This window comes from Phyllostomus hastatus, unplaced genomic scaffold (genome assembly GCF_019186645.2).
Source record: "Phyllostomus hastatus isolate PE091 unplaced genomic scaffold, TTU_PhHast_1.1 phas_contig_5, whole genome shotgun sequence".
NCBI lineage: Eukaryota > Metazoa > Chordata > Mammalia > Chiroptera > Phyllostomidae > Phyllostomus > Phyllostomus hastatus.
The window spans coordinates 802,104-822,037 of NW_025333897.1; the positions used below are offsets into that span (position 1 = coordinate 802,104).

Below are 19,934 nucleotides of genomic sequence, written 5' to 3' on the forward strand. Positions count from 1 at the left end.
AATGGACCGTAGATATGCAGGTATATATCTGGGCACTCAGTTATTTTTCATCAGTCTACTTGTCTATCATTATGCCAGTATCACACTTTTTTGATTACTGTAGCTTTAGAGTAAGTTTTAAAATCTAAAAGTGTAAGTTCTATTTTGTTCTTTCCCCAAATTGTTTTGGCTATTCTGAGTCACTTGCAATTCCGTGTAAATTATAGAATTAGCTTTTTCATTTCTGTGAGACTCCATTGGGTTTTGATAGAGGTTACATTAAATCTACAGATCACTATGGGAAATATTGCTATTTTAACAGGATGAAGTCTTCCAATCCATAAACATAAGATGTTTCATTTATTTAGGTCTTCTTTAATTTCTTTCAGTAGTTTTTGAGAAGATTTTATTTATTTTGAGAGAGAGGGGAAGGGGGGTAGAAAGAGAGGGAGAGAAACATCAAAGTGAGAAAGAAACAACCATCAGTTGCCTCTCAGATGCCCCCAACTGGGGACCTGGCCCACAACCCACGTGGCCAGGCACGTGCCCTGACAGGGAATCAAATCGAAGACTAGTTTGTGGGGTTATGCCCATCCCACTAAGCCATACTAGTCAGGGCTTTTTTCAATAATATTTTGTAGTTTTCAGTATTTATTTCTTTCATTTCCTTGGTTATATTTATTCCTAACCATTTTGTCCTTTTAGATGCTTTTGCAAATGAAATTATTATCTTAATTTTATTTCGAATTGTTCACTGCTACTGTATATAAATGTGACTTTTATTGATCTTGTATTTGAACCTTTCCTGAATTAATTTATTTTTTTCATTTTTTAAATGATTTTATTTATTTACTTTTAGAGGGGAAGTGAGGGAGAAATAGAGGGAGAGAAACATCAATGTGTGGTTGCCTCTCATGCGCCCCCTACCAGGGGCCTAGCCTGCAACCTAAGCATGTGCCATGACTGGGAATTGAACCAGCAACCTTTTGCTTCACAGGCTGGCAGTCAATCCACTGAGCCATACCACTTAGGGCTGAATTAACTTATTAACACTAACAATTTATGGATTATTTAGGACTCTCTACATGCAAGATCATGTCATCTGCAAATAGAGATAATTTTACTTCTCCCTTTCCAACTCGGATGCCTTTATTTCCTTTTCCTGTCTTATTCCTCTGGCTAGAACTTCCAGTATACTGTTGAATAGAAGTGATGAGAATGAAACATCATGAAGTGATAAATGAAACATCTTATGTTTATGGATTGGAAGACTTCATCCTGTTAAAATGGCAATATTTCCCATAGTGATCTATAGATTTAATGTAACCTCTATCAAAACCCAGTGGAGTCTCACAGAAATGAAAAAGCTAATTCTATAATTAAGTGATGAAATGGATATTCTTTTGTGTGTGTGTTTTATTGTTCTTCAAGTACAGTTGTCTCCATTTTCCCCACACCCTCCTGACCTCCCATCCCCTCTTCTCACCCTTGATTCTGCCCCCTTTGGCTTTGTCCATGTGTCCTTTATACATGTTCCTTGATGAACCTTCCCCAACTTTCCCCCATTAACCCTCTCCCTTCCCCTCTGGTCACTGTCAGCCTGTTCTCAATTTCTGTGTCTTTGGTTATATTTTGCTTGTTTCTTTGTTTTGTTTACTAGGTTCCTGTTAAAGGTGAGATCATATGGTATTTATTTGTCTTTCACCACCTGGCATATTTCGCTTAGCATAATGCTTTCCAGCTCCATCCATGCTATTGCAAAGGGTAGGAGCTCCTTCTTTCTTTCTGCTGCATAGAATTCCATTGTGTAAATGTACCATAGTTTTTTTATCCATTCATTTACTGATGGGCACTTAGGTTGCTTCCAGCACTTGGATATTGTAAATTGTGCTGTTATGAGCATTGGGGTGCACAGGTTCTTTAGAATTGCTGTTTCAGGATTCTTCGGGTATAATTCCAGCAGTGGTAATGCTGGGTCAAAAGGCAGTTCCATTTTTAGTTTTCTGAGGAAATTCCATACTGTTTTTCACAGTGGCTGCACCAGTCTGCATTCCTACCAAAAATGCACTAGGGTTCCCTTTTCTCCACAACCTCTCCAACTCTTCTTGTGTGTTGCTTTGTTTATGATGGCCATTCTGTCTGGTGTGAGGTGGTATCTCATTGTGGTTTTAATTCCCATCTCTCTGATGGCTAGTGACACTGGGCATCTTTTCATGTCCCTGGGTCCTCTGTATGTCTTCCCTGGGGAAGTGTCCACTCAGGTCCTTTACCCATTTTTTAATTGGGTCATTTGTCTTCCTGGAGTGGAATTGTGTGAGTTCTTTATATATTTTGGAGATCGAACCCTTGTCCGAGGTATCATTGGCAAATATGTTTTCCCTTATGGTTGGTTCTCTTTTCACTTTAATGCTGTTTTTTTTAGCCATTCAGAAGCTTCTTATTTTGATGAGATCCCATTTGTTTATTATTTCCTTTATGTCCCTTGCTCTAGGGATATCTGTGCATCTGTGGTGGGACATCTAGCAATATCTGTGAAAATATTGCTGCATGGGATATCTGAAATTTTCCTGCCTATGTTCTCCTCTAGGACTTTTATGGTATCACTGCTTATATTTAAGTCTTTTGTTGACCTTGAATTTATTTTTCTGTATGGTGTAAGTTGGTGATAGAGTTTCTTTCTTTCTCTTTCTTTCTTTCTTCTTTTCTTTTCTTTTTTTTTGCGTAACTGTTCAGATCTCCCAATATCATTTGTGGAAGAGGCTATTTTTACTCCAGAAAATGGGCATTCTTTTCTTGTTCCTGATTTTAGGGGAAAACTTTCAGTATTTTACCACTGAGTATGATGTTAGCTGCAACTTTTTCATAAATGTCCTTTGTTAGGTTGAGGAAGTTTTCCTCTATTCCAAGTTTGTTGAGTGTTTTTTATCATGAAAGGGTATTGAATTTTTTTAAAGGGTATTGGATTTTATTTATTATTTTTAAAAGATTTTTATTTATTTATTGTTAGAGAGAGTGGGAGGGAGGGAGAAAGAGAGGGAGAGAAATATCACTATGTGGTTGCTCTCACATGACCCCAACTTGGGACCTGGCCGCAACCCAGGCATGTGCCCTGACTAAGAATCAAACTGGCAACCCTTTGATTTGCAGGCCCACTCTCAATCCACTGAACTACACCAGCCACGGCTAAAGTATATTTTATTGATTATACTATTACAGTTGTCCCATTTTTTTCTCCCCTTTACTTCCCTCTGCCCTGCAACCCCCTTCCCACCAGCACTCCTTACCCCTTAGTTCATGTCCATGAGCCATACATATAAGTTCTTTAACTTCTCCATTTTCTGTACTATTCTTAACTTCCCCCCCATCTATTTTCTATCTACAATTTATGCTTCTTATTCCCTGTACCTTTTCCCCCATTCTCCCTTCTTCCCCTCGCCAGTGATGACCCTCCATGCAATCTCCATTACTTTGCTTCTGTTCCTGTTCTACTTGTTTTCTTAATTTGTTTTTTTGTTTGTTTTAGGTTCAGTTGTTGATAATTGTGAGTTTGTTGTCATTTTACTGTTCATAGTTTTGAAAATTTTCTTTTCCTTAGGTAAGTCCCTTTAACATTTCATATAATAAGGGCTTGGTGATGATGAAGTCCTTTAACTTGACCTTATCTGGGAAGCACTTTATCTGCCCCTCCATTCTAAATGATAGCTTTGCTGGATAGAGTAATCTTGGATGGAGATCCTTGCCTTTCATGACTTTGGATACTTCTTTCCAGCCCCTTCTTGCCTGCAAGCTTTCTTCTGAGAAATCAGCTGATAGTCTTATGGGAACTCCCTTGCAGGTAACTGTCTCCTCTTCTGTTGCTGCTTTAAGGTTCTCTCCTTATCTTTAATCTTGGGTGATGTAATTATGATGTGCCTTGGTGTGTGCTTTCTTGGGTCCAACTTCTTTGGGACTCTCTGAGCTTCCTGGGCTTCCTGGAAGTCTATTTCCTTTGCCAGATTGGAGAAGTTCTCCTTCATTATTTGTTCAAATAAGTTTTCAATTTCTTGCTCTTCCTCTTCTCTTTCTGGCACGCTTATGATTCAGATGTTGGAATGTTTAAAGTTGTCCTGGAGGTTCCTAAGCTTCTCCTTATATTTTGAATTATTATTTCTTTGTTCTGTTCTGGTTGAATGTTTATTTCTTCCATTTGCTCCAAATCGTTGATTTGAGTCCTTATTTTCTTCCCTTCATTGTTGGTTCCCTATTTTTCTTTTCTTTTTTTTTTTTTGAGAACACTTTTTTTAAAGATTTTATTTACTTATTTTTAGAGAGGGAAAGGAGGGAGATAGAGATAGAGAGAGAAACATCAATGTGCGGTTGCTGGGGGTTATGGCCTGCAACCCAGGCATGTACCCTGGCTGGGAATCGAACCTGGGACACTGTTCCCTATTTTTCTTTATTTCACGTTGCATATCCTTCACCTCTTCCTGTGTTTTGCAGCTATACACAACTGTTTCTGTGAGCATCCTGATTACTAGTGTTTTGAACTCTGCATGTGATAGGTTGACTATCTCTTCATTGCTTAGCTCTATTTTTGGAGTTTTGATCTGTTCTTTCATCTGGGCTATATTTCTTTGTCTCGTTACACCTGTTACATAGTAAGGGGCAGAGCCTTAAGTATGCACCAGGGCAGGGCAACATGCTGCATTGTGGTGCTGTCTGTGGGGGTGGGGTCAGAAAGGGAACAATGCTGCTTGCTTGGCTATTGGCCAACTTTCAGTCACTTCCTGTGCTACCCACAAGCAAATTGGGCTTTTCTGGTGCTGATTCATGGGCAGGTGGGTTTGTGTACTTTCTAGGACCCTGTAGGTCTCCCCAGTGAACTCTCCTGTGAGGCTGGGAGTTTCTCCCACTGCTGCAACCCCCACAGATTTTTACAGCCAGAGGTTTTGAGGCTTTATTTCTCCACGCTAGAACCTTGGGTTGTGTGGTCTGTCTTGCTCCCCAGTTGTCCCTCCTGGTTCATCTGCACACAGATGTGGACCACCTGGTCCTCCAGCCACCGCCTTGCTGGGCATCCTCTCCACCCTGGCTGCCTGTCTCCTCCCCTCCTATCAGACTGAATGAGTTTATTCTTTAATTCCTCGGTTGTCAGACTGCTGTACTGTTCAATTTTCTGGCAATTCTGGTTGTTTTTTGGTTTTAAATTTGTTGTCCTTTATGTGGTTGTGCAAAGAGGCCAATTGTATCTACCTACGCTGAAAGGGTATTGAATTTTGTTGAATGCTTTTTCTGCATTAGTCAAGATAATCTTGTGGTTTTTCCTTCATTCTATGAGTGTGTATTATATTGATTAATTTCCATGTGTTGAGCCAGCCTTTTATTCCTGGAATAAATCTCACTTGATCATGGTGCATAATCTATTTAATATGCTTCTGGGTTCATCCCTGGCTGGTGTGGTTCAGTGGATTGAGTATCAGCCTTCGAAACAAAGGGTCACCGGTTCAATTCCCAGTCAGGGCACATGCCTGGGTTGCCGGCCAGGTCCCCAGTGGGGGGGGTGCATGCAAGAGGCAACTACACATTGATGTTTCTTTCCCTCTATCCCTTCCCCTCTGTCTAAAAATAATTAAATAAAAAATCTTTAAAAAATATGCTTCTGGGTTCAGTTGCTGGTGTTTTGTTGAGGATTTTTGTCTCCAAGTTTAAGAGGTGGCTGAGCATCTCGGTTAGGAAACAGAAGTCTGACAGATCTTATGAGAATCCCAATGCTGCCACTCATGATGGGTGTATTAACAGCCTCAGTTTCTTCACCTGTAAAACTGATTCATGACAGTGTGCACCTCCTGGCATTGTTTGAGGATTTCATAAAAGGATGTAAGTCAGGGCTCAGCCTGCGCTGGATACATTTACACTGACAGATATTATGGTATTTCTCTGTGCCGTACACCTTGTATATGTTAATTTATTTAATTCTTGCGGTGACCCTGGTGAAGTAGGGGCTGTTGGGGAGCATCTCATTTTATAGATGAGGAGGCTCAGGCACTGAGAGGTGAGGTGATTTTTTTTTTAGATTTTATTTATTTTTAGAGAGAGGAAGGGAAGGAGAAAGAGAGGGAAAGAAACATCAGTGCATGGTTGCCTCTCACACACCTCCTACTGGGGACCTGGCCTGCAACCCAGGCATGTGCCCTGAGTGGGAATCGAACTGGTGACTCTTTGGTTTTCAGGCTGGTGCTCAGTCCACTGAGCCACACCAGCCAGGGCATGAAGTGGTTTTCTTGAGAACACACAGCTGAAAATTGGAAAGCCAGCATCAATCCAGGCTTTCTGGCTTGGTGCCTCTCAAGTCAGCACTCAGGAAATAGTGACTGTTGTTTTTTACTCCCAATGTTTTATTAGAAAATGTTTTTCAAACACACAGCAAAGTCAAAAGGCTTGTACAGTAACCAGTCACCTGTACACATACCACCCAGTTCCTGCCATTCACACCTGTCTGTGCTCACTCTGTTACTTACCTGTCCATCTCAGTTTTGATACATTTCCCCATTGCAGATACCAGAATACTTTTCCAAACACTTCAGCATGCATACCATTAAGTCAATTTCATATTTTTTCAGCACTTTTTAAAATAAAATAACTATTTATACAGCTTCTTGTCATGCATAATTGTTTTGATCCATTTACCGATGGTCACTTCAGCTGCTTCCAGCACTTGGCTGTTGTAAATTGTGCTGCTATAAACATTGGGGTGCATGGGTTCTTTTGAATGAGTGTTTCAGGATCCTTAGGGCACAATCAGTGGGATCACTAGATTAAAAGGCAGTTCCATCTTTAATTTTTTTCTGAGGAAATTCCATCCTGTTTTCCACAGTGGCTGCATCAGTCTGTATCATTTGCACCTTTTGATTTCTCTTCCTTTTTTAAAACTCTCCTTACTGTCTGATTCAATCTCTGACATGGAGCTTTCTGCAGATTTATGTAAATGGTTTCTTCTTTTCATTTTTCCTTGTTTCTTATCCACATCTACAGAATCTGGAGAACTGCTGGGAGAATAGAACTTGGAGGAAAAGATAAATACCTACCAGATTTCTTGCCTTTTTCTTTTTTTCTTTTGTCTGCTTTTTGGATGAGCTCCCACTCCCACCTAATAATTTCTCCCTGTGTTTTTCTAAGTCTTTCCTCCAGTTCTCACTCATTTTTTTCTTCAAATTCAATCAGTGCCTTGGAGCCTTTCTTTTACTTCTTCCCAGGTGGGCCTTGGTTGATTCAGGTAATTGACCTTGGATTGTTGAGCCTGAAGACTTGATTGAACCCCCTGATCTGGCCATTGTTCTTGGGATCACATTGGCCTCGTGGTTATCCCTGTGGAGCTGAGCTGAGCGCACAGTCAGACCTTGAGGGATACCAGCCCAGGGGAGCAGCCCCCCAGCTCTTCTTATTTTGAAAAAAGCACATACCATCCACAAACCACAGTTACACCTTTGCTGAGTTTTGGCAACAGCATACACCTTTGGAACCTCAACCCCTATCGCACTTTAGAACACGACCACCCATCCGTCCTCCCTGCCCCTTCCCAGTGGGTCCCCTCCCCATCCCCCCAGAAACAGCCACTATTCTGACTTTTTCCATAGTAGATGAATTTTGCCTGTTTTGGAACTTTATGTAAATGGGGCTTTCTGGATTTCTGGCCAAGATGGAGGCATAGGTAGATACACTGTGCCCCCTCACACAACCAAAAGAAGAACAACAACAAATTTAAAAACAAAAACCAACCAGAACTGACAGAAAATCGAACTGTATGGAAGTCCAACAACCAAGGAGTTAAAGAAGAAATATTCATCCAGACTGGTAGGAGGGATGGAGGCGGGCAGTGGGGCAAAGAGGACTCAAGACAAGGCAGTGGCTTCAGGACCAAGGTAGGCAAGGCGGCAGCTGATGGAGCTGGTGAGGTGATGGCTTGTGGACTGGGCGATCCCACATTCATGTGCAGATAAACCAGGAGGAACAACTGGGAAGTGAGACAGAGCACGCAACGCAGGGTTCCAGCTCAGGGAAATAAAGCCTCAAAGCCTCTGACCGAAAACACCTGTGGGGCTTGAGGAGCCAGCAGAAACTCCTAGCCTCACAGGAGAATTTGTTGGAGAGACCCACAGGGTCCTAGAAGTTACACAAACCCAGCCACCCAGGAATCAGCACCAGAAGGGCCCAATTTGATTGTGGGTAGTCAGGGACGTAACTGAAAACCCATAGAGAGCAGAGCAAGTGGCACTGTTCCCTCTCGGACTTCTCCCCCACATACAGCATCACAACACAGCAACATGGGTTACCCAGCCCTGGTGAACACCTAAGGCTTCGCCCCTTACTATGTAATAAGCACGCCATTACAAAAACAAACAAGCAAAAAAAACAAATGGCCCAACTGAAAGAACAGATCAAAGCTCTTGAAAAAATACAACTAAGTGACAAAGAGATAGACAACCTATCAGATGATGCTCACAGACTTGGTTGAATATGGTCACAAATTATAGGAAAAAATGAAGGCTATGCTAAGTGAAATAAAGGAAAATGTACAGGGAACCAACAGTGATGGGAAGGAAACCAGGACTCAAATCAACAGTGTGGACCAGAAGGAAGAAATAAACATTGAACCAGAACAGAATGAAGAAAAAAGAATTCAAAAAATGAGGAGAGGCTTAGGAAACTCCAGGACATCTTTAAATATTCCAATGTCCAAATCATAGGGGTGCCAGAAGGGAAAGAGGAAGACCAAGAAATTGAAAAGTTATTTGAACAAATAATGAAGAAGAACTTCCCCAATCTGGCAAAGGAAACAGAGTTCCAGGAAACTCGGAGACTCCAAAAGAAGTTGGACCCAAGGAGGAACACACCAAGGCATATCATTATTACATAAGCGAAGATTAAAGGTAAGGAGAGAATCTTAAAGCAGCAACAGAAGAGGAGACAGTTGCCTACAAAGGAGTTCCCATACGACTGTCAGCTGATTTTTCCAAAGAAAGCTTGCAGGCAAGAAGGGACTGGAAAGAAGTATTCAAAGTCATGAAAGGCAAGGATCTCCATCCAAGATTGCTCTGTCCAGCCAAGCTATCATTTAGAATGGAAGGGCAGATAAGGTACTTCCCAGATAAGGTAAAGTTAAAGGAGTTCATCATCACCAAGCCCTTATTATATGAAATGTTAAAAGGACTTATCTCAGAAAAAGAAGATAAAAAATATGAACAGTAGAATGACAACAAACTCACAGTTATTAACAACTGAACCTAAAACAGAAACAAAAACAAACTAAGCAAACAACTAGAACAGGACCAGAACCACAGAAATGGAGATAACACGGAGGGTTAGCAACAGGGGAGTGGGAGGGGGCGAAAGGGGGAAAAGGTTCAGAGAATAAGTAGCATAGATGGTAGGTAGAAAATAGACGGGGAGGTTAAGAATAGTACAGGAAATGTCGAAGCTAAAGAACTTACGTGTATGACCCATAGACATGAACTAAAGGGGGAGAATGTGGGTGGGAGGGGGTGTGCAGGGCGGAGGGGAATAAAGGTGGGAAAATAGGACAAGTGTAATAGCATCACCAATAAAATATAAAAAAAGAACTTAATATAAATGGAGGCTTACAGCATTGCCCTTGTTTTCTTTTTGCATTCCCATCTCCCCACCCCCTGCTCCCTTTGGCAAAACCAGCTCGTTGTCTGTTTCTGTTTTGTTTGCTCATTTATTTTGTTCTTTAGATTCCACAGATAGGTGAAATCGTTGTTTTCTTTCTCTGACAGTCTTATTTCACTTAACATAATTCCCTCTAGTTTCTTCCATGTTGTTGCAAATGGCAAGATTTCATTCTGTTTTGTGGTCGAGGAACATTCCACCGTATCTATGTACCACATCTTCTTATCTGTGTTGCTGAACACCTGGGTCCTCCCTTACTTTGGCTACTGTCAACAGTGCTGCAATGATCACAGGGGTGCATATGTGTTTTTGAGTTAGTATTTGTTTTCTTCAGATAAATAGCCAGAAGTGGGATTGCTGGGTCGTATGGCAACTGTATTTTTATTTTTTTGAGGAATCTCCATATTATTGAACTCTTGTTTCTGGCTTTTTTCACTTGGGGCTGTCATTCGTACCCCTCTCCGTGCAGGTATCCACTGAGGCCCAGAGAGGTACAGGTACTGCCCGGGTCACCCAGCACCTAACTGCTGGAGCCCAGGGCCCGCGATGTCCAGTCCACACAATTCAGCGTCTCTAACCCCCGCCCCAACCTCCTCCCACAGGGCGAGAGGCTGAGTCACGCTGTGGGCTGTGCTTTTGCCGCCTGCCTGGAGCGGAAACAGCGGCGGGAGAAGGAATGTGGGGTCACGGCCACCTTCGATGCCAGCCGCACCAGCTTCGCCCGGGAGGGCTCCTTCCGCCTGTCTGGTGGTGGGCGGCCCGCTGAGCGAGAGGCACCGGACAAAAAGAAAGGTGGGTGCTGAGCAGAGGGCAAAGCAGGGCAGAGTGGGCCCAGGTGGGGCCCGGGTCCGGTTTACAGGGAAAGCTTTAGAGGCACAGGGACTCAACAGTTTACAAAGCAGAGCACCAAGCACCATGTTCGGTTACAGTTTACAAAGCTCGCTTCAGTGGAAGGAGTTCTTTGGGCAATATTCTATAGGCCACAAATCCCAGCCAAGCTCACCAAGTGCTTCAGTACCTGCCAACTCAGGGAGGTCCCAGGCTTTTCAAACTGTGTGGGGAAAAATGAAATAGAAAACACCAGAGTAATGGGTGGGAAGTAGAACGGCTAGGGTAGGGGGGAGTGGTGGGGGAGAAATGGGACAACCGCACGTGAACAACAATAATAAATAAATAATAAAAGAGAAAACGCTAGAATAATCGAATGTACTTAGGGTAAGTATAGTTTAGAGACAGTTTTATTTCAGTATACTCTGTATTTTGCCATGATTGATGTGCACCTTTCTGCCCAAATTTCTGAGGGGAAAATAAGGATGGGCATTATACATGGGTAGTACTAATTCCATATCTACATAAATGTTTTTAATTCTTTTATTTATACTTACGCACTAAAAGTGTAACTCTAGAAAGCAATAACGATATCCATATGCAAAAATAATACCCTGGAGTACGATGATCTGTTTTGTTTCTAAATATAAATAAATAAATAATTGGATTAAAAATTAAAACAAAAGATTTCTTTTTTCCCTGAAAGTTTGGGCCCAAAACTTGAGTGCACATCACACATGGCAAAACATGGTGTATATTTGCATGTGTGTGTGTGCATGTGTGTGTGTGGAGTGGGCTGCCATGTAAAAGGTGTTTTTTACTCTGGGTTGCCATCAAGAAAGTCTGAAAAATACTGATAAACTCGAGTATTATGATGTAATTTATTTTTTTTTCTTGTGGATTCTAGTTTTTAAATTTTTGGAAAACATTGCTTAATATTTACAAAGAATTTACCATTGAGAACTGTTCCAGATTAAAGGAGATAAACATATTTGACAGATATCGATAAATGCAGTTGGTGGTCCTGAATTGGATGCCGAATTATGTATATAAATATGTACATATATATGTATGAATATCTATAAAGGACACAGTTGGGACCATTGGGGAAACGGTACTAATAGTGTTATTCGTGTTAAATTCCTCAAGTGAGAAATGACCCTGTGTTCTGTAGGAGATGGGCCTCGTTTTTAGGAGAGGCATGCTGAAGGACTTTGGGTGAAGGTGACTGCATGTTACTCTTAAATGGTAGAAAAAATTATGGAAGGAGAGAGAGAGCAAATATGGTAACTTGTGGATGCTGGGTGCCGTTGGTTAAGAGAATCTGTGTGCTCGTTGTTCTATTACCTCTTTTCTGTGCATTTAAAATTTCTAACTAAAAAGTTAGGAAAACAGAAATTTTTATCACTTACTAGGATATTAGAGTTTACGAAGGATGTTTTTATGTATAAGCTACATGACCATTTGTAAAGCTCTTTGCAAACGCACAGTTCTGCACAACTTACAAAGTGTTTTACTGTTCAAATTATCAGAATCCTAAGAGTTTATCATTGGCAAAGCATATTGCAAAGTGAACTTGGCAAAGGGCCTGGTCCATAGGTGCTTTATTATTCACAAGGAACACACAGAGTACCAACGTGGTCCTTCCCAGCATGCAGATACTTCCTTACTGTTAATATAGGAAACCAGAATTTACAAAGACTGGTCATATGGTTTAGAGGTAGCAAAGAGTTTTGCTGTGTCCAGAGGATATTAGAGTTTCCAGGTACTTTGCACTGTAGAGAGCACTCCACAGCTGCGCACAGCAAAATGAGAGCGCAGAGTGCGTTCTGACCTGCCAAGCACATCTGGCCGCGTTCCACCCTTGGCGCATTCGTGGGGTGCAGGCGCTGCACTTGTGCAGGGACCTCTTCCCGTTTGGGAGCAGAGCAGTGCGCGCTCCACAGAGTGTGTGCGAGCTTTTGTCGGATTATGAAGCGTGGAACGTGTACTGCCCCAGCTGACCCTCTGAGGAGGCACGGGGTGGGGCTGAGGGGCGCAGCAGAGGGATGTTTATCTCAGGTTTACTGTTGGGAAACTGGAGGGGACTCCCTGAGGTCACACAGTGAAGGGATTGTGCGGGAGGGGCGGCGGGCAGGGGAAGTTTCCTGATTCCAACCTGTCCCAGGCTGTTTCCACTGGCCTCGGCCAGGCCTGGCTGAGAGCATCACCACCTCAATGCGGAGGATGGGGAAGAGACACTGGGTGACTTCCCTGCCCTCTCTGAGCCTGAGTCTAATTGCTTTGGCACTCAGGCTGCAGCTTGGGTGAGATGCTAATTGGAGGGTGGGTGGGTATTTGTGCACTGGCAGGGGTGAGGGGACCCTGCCATTGAAGAGCACACCTGGTGCCAAGTAGGAGGACAGGCGTCTCTCAGAGAACAGTCCCAGAGTGGAGGGAGGCCAGGCTGAGGGGCTGGGGAGACTTGAAAGCTCTCCGGAGGAAGAAGTGGCCAAGCTGGGTCTGGAAGGATGGGTAGCAACCGGAGGAGGAGAGGAGGTACTTGAGGTGGGAAGACTAGTGGGACATAGAGAGACAGAGAGAAGAGCACACAGGACGACAGGCAAAGACAGCATGAGGTGGAAAGACCAAACCAGGAGAGACAGGTTAGGTTAATTGTTTGGACCACCAACTCCAGAGTCAGCCCGCTTCTTGCTAGCCCTGGCTCAGGCAAGTCATTTACCGTTGGTGGGGCTCAGTTTCCACATCTGTAAAATGGGGATACTGGCGGTATTGACTTCATTGGGTGGTTGTAAAGGTGGAATGAGTTAATAATTGCAAAGCACTTGGAACAAGCCCTGGTACATTGGTCATGCACCAAATAAGTGTCTATAAATTAGCCTGAAAAAGAGACAGAAGGTCTCGGGGAAAAACAGGAGAAACAGCAGCGGAAAACAGGGTGCTGGTAGAAAGCTAAAGAAACACAGACAGTCAGGTTGGGGGACATTTCCTCAAGGGCACCCTGGGGAAAGTGGTCTTGACTTGGGTGGGGGTGAGGGACATTGAAGGCCGTGACCAGCCTGTCTTGAGGCATGATACATTGGGTGAGGAAGGCAGCCTGGGGGTGTGGGGGCGATCGCGGGGATCAGGTGGGAGGGGCCTCAAATGCCAAGGCGAGCTGTCTAACCACCTGTGTCCCCCATGTCTCCAGCAGAGGCAGCAGCTGCCCCCACTGCGGCTCCTGGGCCTGCCCAGCCCGGGCACGTGTCCCCGACACCAGCCACCACATCCCCTGGCGAGAAGGTTGAGGCAGGCACCCCAGTGGCTGCAGGCACTCCAGCGGCTGCCATCCCCCGTCGCCACGCCCCCCTGGAGCAGCTGGTTCGCCAGGGCTCCTTCCGCGGATTTCCGGCGCTCAGCCAGAAGAACTCGCCCTTCAAACGGCAGCTGAGCCTACGGCTGAATGAGCTGCCATCCACACTGCAGCGCCGCACTGACTTCCAGGTGAAGAGCACAGGTGAGCCCCGGGCTCAGGGAACAGGGACTCTGGGGTCGATGCTGCTGTCTGTGTGCACAGGAGTCATAGAACAGGTGGCGGGGGCCAAAACTGGTTAGCACTATCTGCCGTGCGCGAAGGTGAGGAGGTGGAGCACACTGTGAGTGGTTAGCTGTTTCTGTCCCTGGCGGGGGGAGTAGAGAGGTAGGAAAAGTCATGATGGATCAGCCACGTCTGCTATGGACGAAGGATAAAGAAGATGGCACAAGTCATGCTGGATTAGTGATGTCTGTGCAGGTAGGGAAAGGCTAGAGTGGGTGGCGTGCGGGATTGATCAGCCATGGGCAAGGGGAGGAGGGCAGCCGCACCCAGGCCTTGCATTTGTTCAGGAGGAAACCCGGGCACCACAGGCTAGTGCTCCCTTCAAGTCATAGCCAGTAGAGCCATGAGATCAGCCCAGTGAAGAATTCAGGCAGGGAGTAATGGAGGATTGTGATCGATTAACAATGTCTGTCTAAGGCATGGAGACTAGGGTGACAGCTTACATCACAGTCCTGGAACACTGTCTGCCACGAGCAGAAAAAGAAGGGGCAGGTGGCACACCACATGAGTAATTAGCAGAGTTTTCTGTGGGCAGGGGAGAAAGAGAGGGCAATAGGAGTGTTATGTTTCACCCAAGGGCAGACTGCCAGAATTCGGCCAGAGGAACCATTCAGTGAAAGGCAGGAGCGAGCACTGGAATCGTGAGGTCAGGGAGCCCGGTGATGGGTTTGTGATGTCACTTGTGGGCGAAGGACTGGCCAGGGCAGTGCTCACTGTCACTGCTCAGCAGTGTCTGCCATGGCTGGTGCCAGGAGAGAGACCACAGTGTCCTGTTTTGCTTGGAGGGAAGATGGAGTTATGAGGACCAGTCCTGTCTTCCTGTTTTGCCAGGAGAGCCATGAGGTCTGGCCAAGTGAGGGGTGAGGTGAGCACAGAGTTCAGTGGGGAACTAAAGCATTGTCTTTGATTACCAACATCTGCTGTGGGGCAGGGAGAGGAGAGGAGAGGTGGCGCCATGCCTTGCCTGAGGGAGACACGCAGGCGGGCTGTCTTTGCTCCTGCTGTCAGCAAAGTCCTGCGGTCTGGCCCGCTCTCCTGCCTTCAGACCAAGCCGGAGACGTGCGCCCCTCAAGGCTGCGGGGACTGGTGTGGGAGGTGTTCATCTGTATCTAGGAGCTGGGCTGCTACAGAAGGTGACTGCCGAGCAGATGCCCGTGCTTGTTGAGAATGAGGCGCGCTCACTCCGTGTCCTGTAGCAAGCCTTTTTGGCTGTCCCTTTGCCACCTGACGTTAAGCACACCCCCCCAGGGCTGTCACACAGGCTCCCTGAGAGGTGGCGGCTCCTGAGGCTGTGTTTGGAAGCCTTGCTCCTGCAGCCATTTGCTCACTGGTGTGGCTGTGACTCGCCCCACACAAATCTCACAGACACACACAGACCTCACAGTTTGCCGCAGGTGTCACACACATTTCGTGGTCACACAGTCACGTGCACACCGTTATCACACACAATTGGAAGTTGCACAGTCAGATGTTGTAGTTACACACATTTAGAAAGCACAGACCCAGAAATCACATACCCAAGTTACACTCACAAACCACACACCCGATTCATGCAAACTCATAAGTCACACATGCAGATTCGTGCAAGTTTGCGAACACACTCATACTTCACACAGGCAGATTGGCTCACACTTGGGAGTCAGTCAAGTGGCCACACTCCTGGATTTCAGTCACTCTCAGATGCCACATCCTCAGAAGATGCACACTCATTTGCACTAACACACACAGCCATCATATAATTGACCTGGAAACCTAACACCCCCACCTGTGCACCCCCATGTCGCACCTGCTGACTCTCAGTCAATTTTCCTCCTGTTCACTGGAGCCCCACGCGTGTGCCCTTAGAGACACACGCTTGCTGAGCCGTCTCAGGCACTTGCCGCACACCACGCCTGGCGGTCCTGTGTTGTCTGTCGTGTACTCGGGTGGTACCCTGGCTCGTCCAGGGGCTTGTGAGGCCACTACTCCTGTTCGGTGTCTTCCCAGCACCCACACATCTCTGCCCTCGTGACACACGGGCTGGTCGGGTGGGTGGACCGGGCCCCACTCTGCCGCCCAAAGTGGGACAAATGATCCCCAGCCAGTGGACAACAGTGTGGCCAACATCCATTCTGACTAGTCTGTGCTCTTGCTACGGACATGGTTAAACCTATTTTTTAAATTAATATATGGTAAACATTTCAAATATTTCTTCTGGTGTGTGGCTGCAGACAGGTGCTTCCTGAGGTCCTCCCTGATCTGAGGTCCCTTTGACTGTCACCATCCAGTTTTTCGGGAAGTTTCCTGGGGCTGAGCAATCGGGGGGGAGTGACAGCTCTGTCACCACATCAAGAGTATATTAAGGGAACCTACGTATGAGGCGCATCTTGGGCAGCAGCAAGACAACATGGACATTCCCCGAGCCATGTGACAAGCACTAAGGGTTTATATAAGACAGGGGTGCTGGGGCGTGACCTGCCCTGGAGGAGGGAAAGCAGCTCAGGTCCCCACAAAGGACAGGGGCTGATCAGACGGTCTCCTCGGGGATTTACAGGACGCAGTCTTTGTTCTGGCCCTGGTTTAGCTCATGGGTCCAGTAGTGGCCACGTCAAGGAATGGTCTCTCCTCTACGCCAGCATCACACACTACTTGTACCACTCACATGTCACATTCACATACGCAGAGTTGCCATTTTTGTGGCTGTGGCCACTTAGTTACTGTGGAATGGACCCACCAGCCCACATACCTTGTGAGAGGGCCCCTGGAGGGCCAGGGGCCAGGGACAGGGAGTGGGCCTGGTCACTGACCTCCACCTTCCCCTGACTCCCCAGTGCCTGAGGTGGAGCCTCCTGGTGCCAGCGACAGTGACAGCATCAACGCTCTGTGCACACAGATCAGCTCGTCCTTTGCCCGTGCAGGAGCGCCAGCCCCTGGGCCCCCGCCAGCTGCCACAGGTAAGCCTGACCCTTCTCCTGGGGAGGGCGCCTCGGGGCCTCCTGCACTCTCCTGCTCCATTCAGGGCTTCCTCAGGGCCTCCAGGAATCTTGGAATCCCACAGGCTCAGACCCATGGGTCATCTGAGGGCTGCAGGATCACCTTACACCCGTGGGATCATTCTTAAACCTTCCTGCCTTAAAGTAATAGCATTTAGAAACCTAGAGCCTTAGAATCACAGGATATTCAGATCTAGCAGATCTGGAACCATGAAACCTTGGCATCTCACAGCTTTGGAAGAGTGCTCTCTGAGAAGCAGCACCAGGGAATCACCTCAGGAACGAACACTTGTCTTAGAACTGAGGGAGCACCTTCAAATGGCAAACAATGTAAATTTAAACCCCTAGAATCTTAGAAAACACAAACTTAACACCATGGACCCTTACTCATTGTGTCAAGTGGTACAGTCCGAGAAAGATTCATGGAGTCTTAGAATCTTAGCCTCATAAAACAAAACATTCTCAAAATACTGGAACCAAGGGTGATGCTGAAAACAGTGAAGTTACAGATTTGGTTCTGACCCACGAGAAGTGAAGCTGGCCTGGGCGCGTGTCTGTCTGGCCTGTACTTGTACATCTGGGGACTTAGCGTCTCAGAACTGAGTTTTTTTTTTTTTAAGATTTTATTTTTATTTATTTTTAGAGAGGGAAGGGAGGGAGAAAGAGAGAGAGAGAGAAACATCAATGTGCAGTTGCTGGGGGCCGTGGCCGGCAACCCAGGCATGTGCCCTGACTGGGAATCGAACCTGTGACACTTTGGTTAGCAGCCCACACTCAATCCACTGAGCTACGCCAGCCAGGGAGAACTGAGTTTTCTTAGCACTGCCAAACCGTCATTTGGTCCAGGAAGGGTTCGGCCAGGCCCCAGCATCTGCTCCAAGCCTCCGGTTCTTTCCGATGCAGCACCTGCCCTCATTTGCCTCTCTCCTCTGTCCAGGGACTTCCGCCTGGGGTGAGCCGCCCATGTCCCCGGCAGCCGCCTTCCAGCCCGGGCACAGGCGGACGCCGTCGGAGGCCGAGCGGTGGCTAGAAGAGGTGTCCCAGGCGGCCAGAGCACAGCAGCAGCAGCAGCAGCAGCCTCCGCCACCATTGTCCTCAACGCCCGCCGTGCCCCCGCCCCTCCAGCCCTTCCCTGCCCCCGTGGGGCCCTTCGATGCTGCGCCTGCCCAGGTGGCCCTGTTTCTGCCTCCCCCACACATGCAGCCCCATTTCGTGCCCACCTACCCCAGCTTGGGCTACCCGCCCATGCCCCGCGTGCCCGTGGTGGGCATCACACCCTCACAGATGGTGGCCAATGCCTTCTGCTCGGCCGCCCAGCTCCAGCCCCAGCCCGCCACGCTGCTCGGGAAAGCCGGGGCCTTCCCGCCCCCAGCTGCACCCAGTGCCCCTGGGGCCCAGGCTCATCCCCGCCCCAGTGGGGCACCCTGGCCCCCGGAGCCAGCACCTGCCCTGGCCCCCGAGTTGGACCCCTTTGAGGCCCAGTGGGCAGCATTAGAAGGCAAACCCGCTGTAGAGAAGCCTTCTAACCCCTTCTCGGGCGACCTGCAGAAGACAGAGATTGAACTGTAGCCTGAGCTGCCCCGTCCACCCCACTATCTCCAGGTGCCCCACGCCTGGGAGTGGAGGCCCCACCTCTCCCCTCATCCTGCTCCCTGGGGTGCACCCCTCAACATCCCCTCTAACCTCTCCTCTCCACTGCCCCCGCACCCACGACAGAACCAACAGTGTGATGCCCAGGTTGTGACAGGATGGAATTCAGGGATGGACCCAGCCTGGCTAAGGGACCCATTTCACTGCCAGACTCAGGCTGGCGATGCCCTTTTGCCCTCGCCCCAGACACAGGGGACAGCCACAGTCCCACCGAGTGCCCTCGGTTCAAACTACATTTTCCAGTTTCTGTTGTTAACCTTCCCCCTTCCATGTTGGATGGGGAGCTGGAGGGGTGCCCACTTAGGGGCTCGCCTGGGCCCCACACAGGTTGCCCCCGCCCATGCACAGCACAAGCAAAGGGCTTCCCTCTGCCCGCCCACTGCACTCACTGCCAATGCTGTGCTCACCCCTGTTACCCCCTCCCCCACTCCACGGCCCACGTCTTCCTTGGACCAAGGTCTCGTGGGGGCAGGGGCCGAGTTAGGGGCCCAGGAAATGGGGTAGAGGGAAGGGAAAGGAGATGCTCAGTTACCTCACGTCGGTGCCCGCTGGGGAGGGGTCCAGAGGAAAGGGGAGTGGTGCCTGGCGGGTACTTTTCTATCTTTTATTTCCAGATTTTTTTTGTATCTAAACTTGCAGATTTGTATTATACCAGGACAGCCAATAAAGGAAGAGTATAATGGTGCCCCTCAGGAAGGCGGGGGTGTGTGTCGGGGCGGGGTGAGGTCGCACAGCCCTTCTTCCTGAGTCACCCCCTCAAACAGGAGGGTCTCCCAGCCTAATAACCTGGGTCAGAGCATAGCAGCAGGTGGCAGCCGCCCTGGCGCTGGAGAGGTGAGTAGTAAAGGGTGCCCAAAATTAGTTACCCCACTTCTGATTCTACAGATTCTGACCAAGGAATTAAAACAATAATCTGCTGCTAATAAGTTCAGTATTAAAATCCCTTCACATAATGAAGTTTGGAATAGCATATCTTTGAGCTGGCAAATTCTTGTATCGTCAGTTTTTGCTCTGTGACGTAGGCCGAAGGGCCGTTTGATGGGGCAGCATGTTTTTACGTCTGTCTTGTTTCTTGGGCCCCTTGGGTTAATCTACAAGTTATATATTTTTAAATATCTAATATGTAAATTATATACTTAATCCTTTATCGCTCTTTAAAATGAGGTGGTTGATTTGGTGAGACCCAGTGTCATGTCCCCATTTGATGGGTGGGGGAGTGGGGGTCATTCACCCGAGGTCACACACCTGATTAGTGGGGAGCC

General features: G+C 47.2%; 1 protein-coding gene across 2 annotated transcripts in view; it reads left to right on the forward strand.

Moving 5' to 3' along the window:
• NUMBL (NUMB like endocytic adaptor protein) overlaps positions 1-19,692 on the forward strand; it is a 31,515-nt gene extending 11,823 nt beyond the window's left edge. Inside the window, exons 7-10 of one of the 2 annotated variants that reach the window (XM_045846746.1) lie at positions 10,248-10,437; positions 13,667-13,969; positions 16,861-16,983; positions 17,960-19,692. In XM_045846746.1, the coding sequence (XP_045702702.1) occupies positions 10,248-10,437; positions 13,667-13,969; positions 16,861-16,983; positions 17,960-18,591 (1,248 nt within the window). In that variant the 3' untranslated portion in view covers positions 18,592-19,692. Of the gene's footprint in view, positions 1-10,247; positions 10,438-13,663; positions 13,970-16,860; positions 16,984-17,959 lie in introns of both variants that reach the window. The other variant, XM_045846745.1, reaches the window with a different exon arrangement.
• The last annotated feature ends 242 nt before the right edge of the window (positions 19,693-19,934 follow it).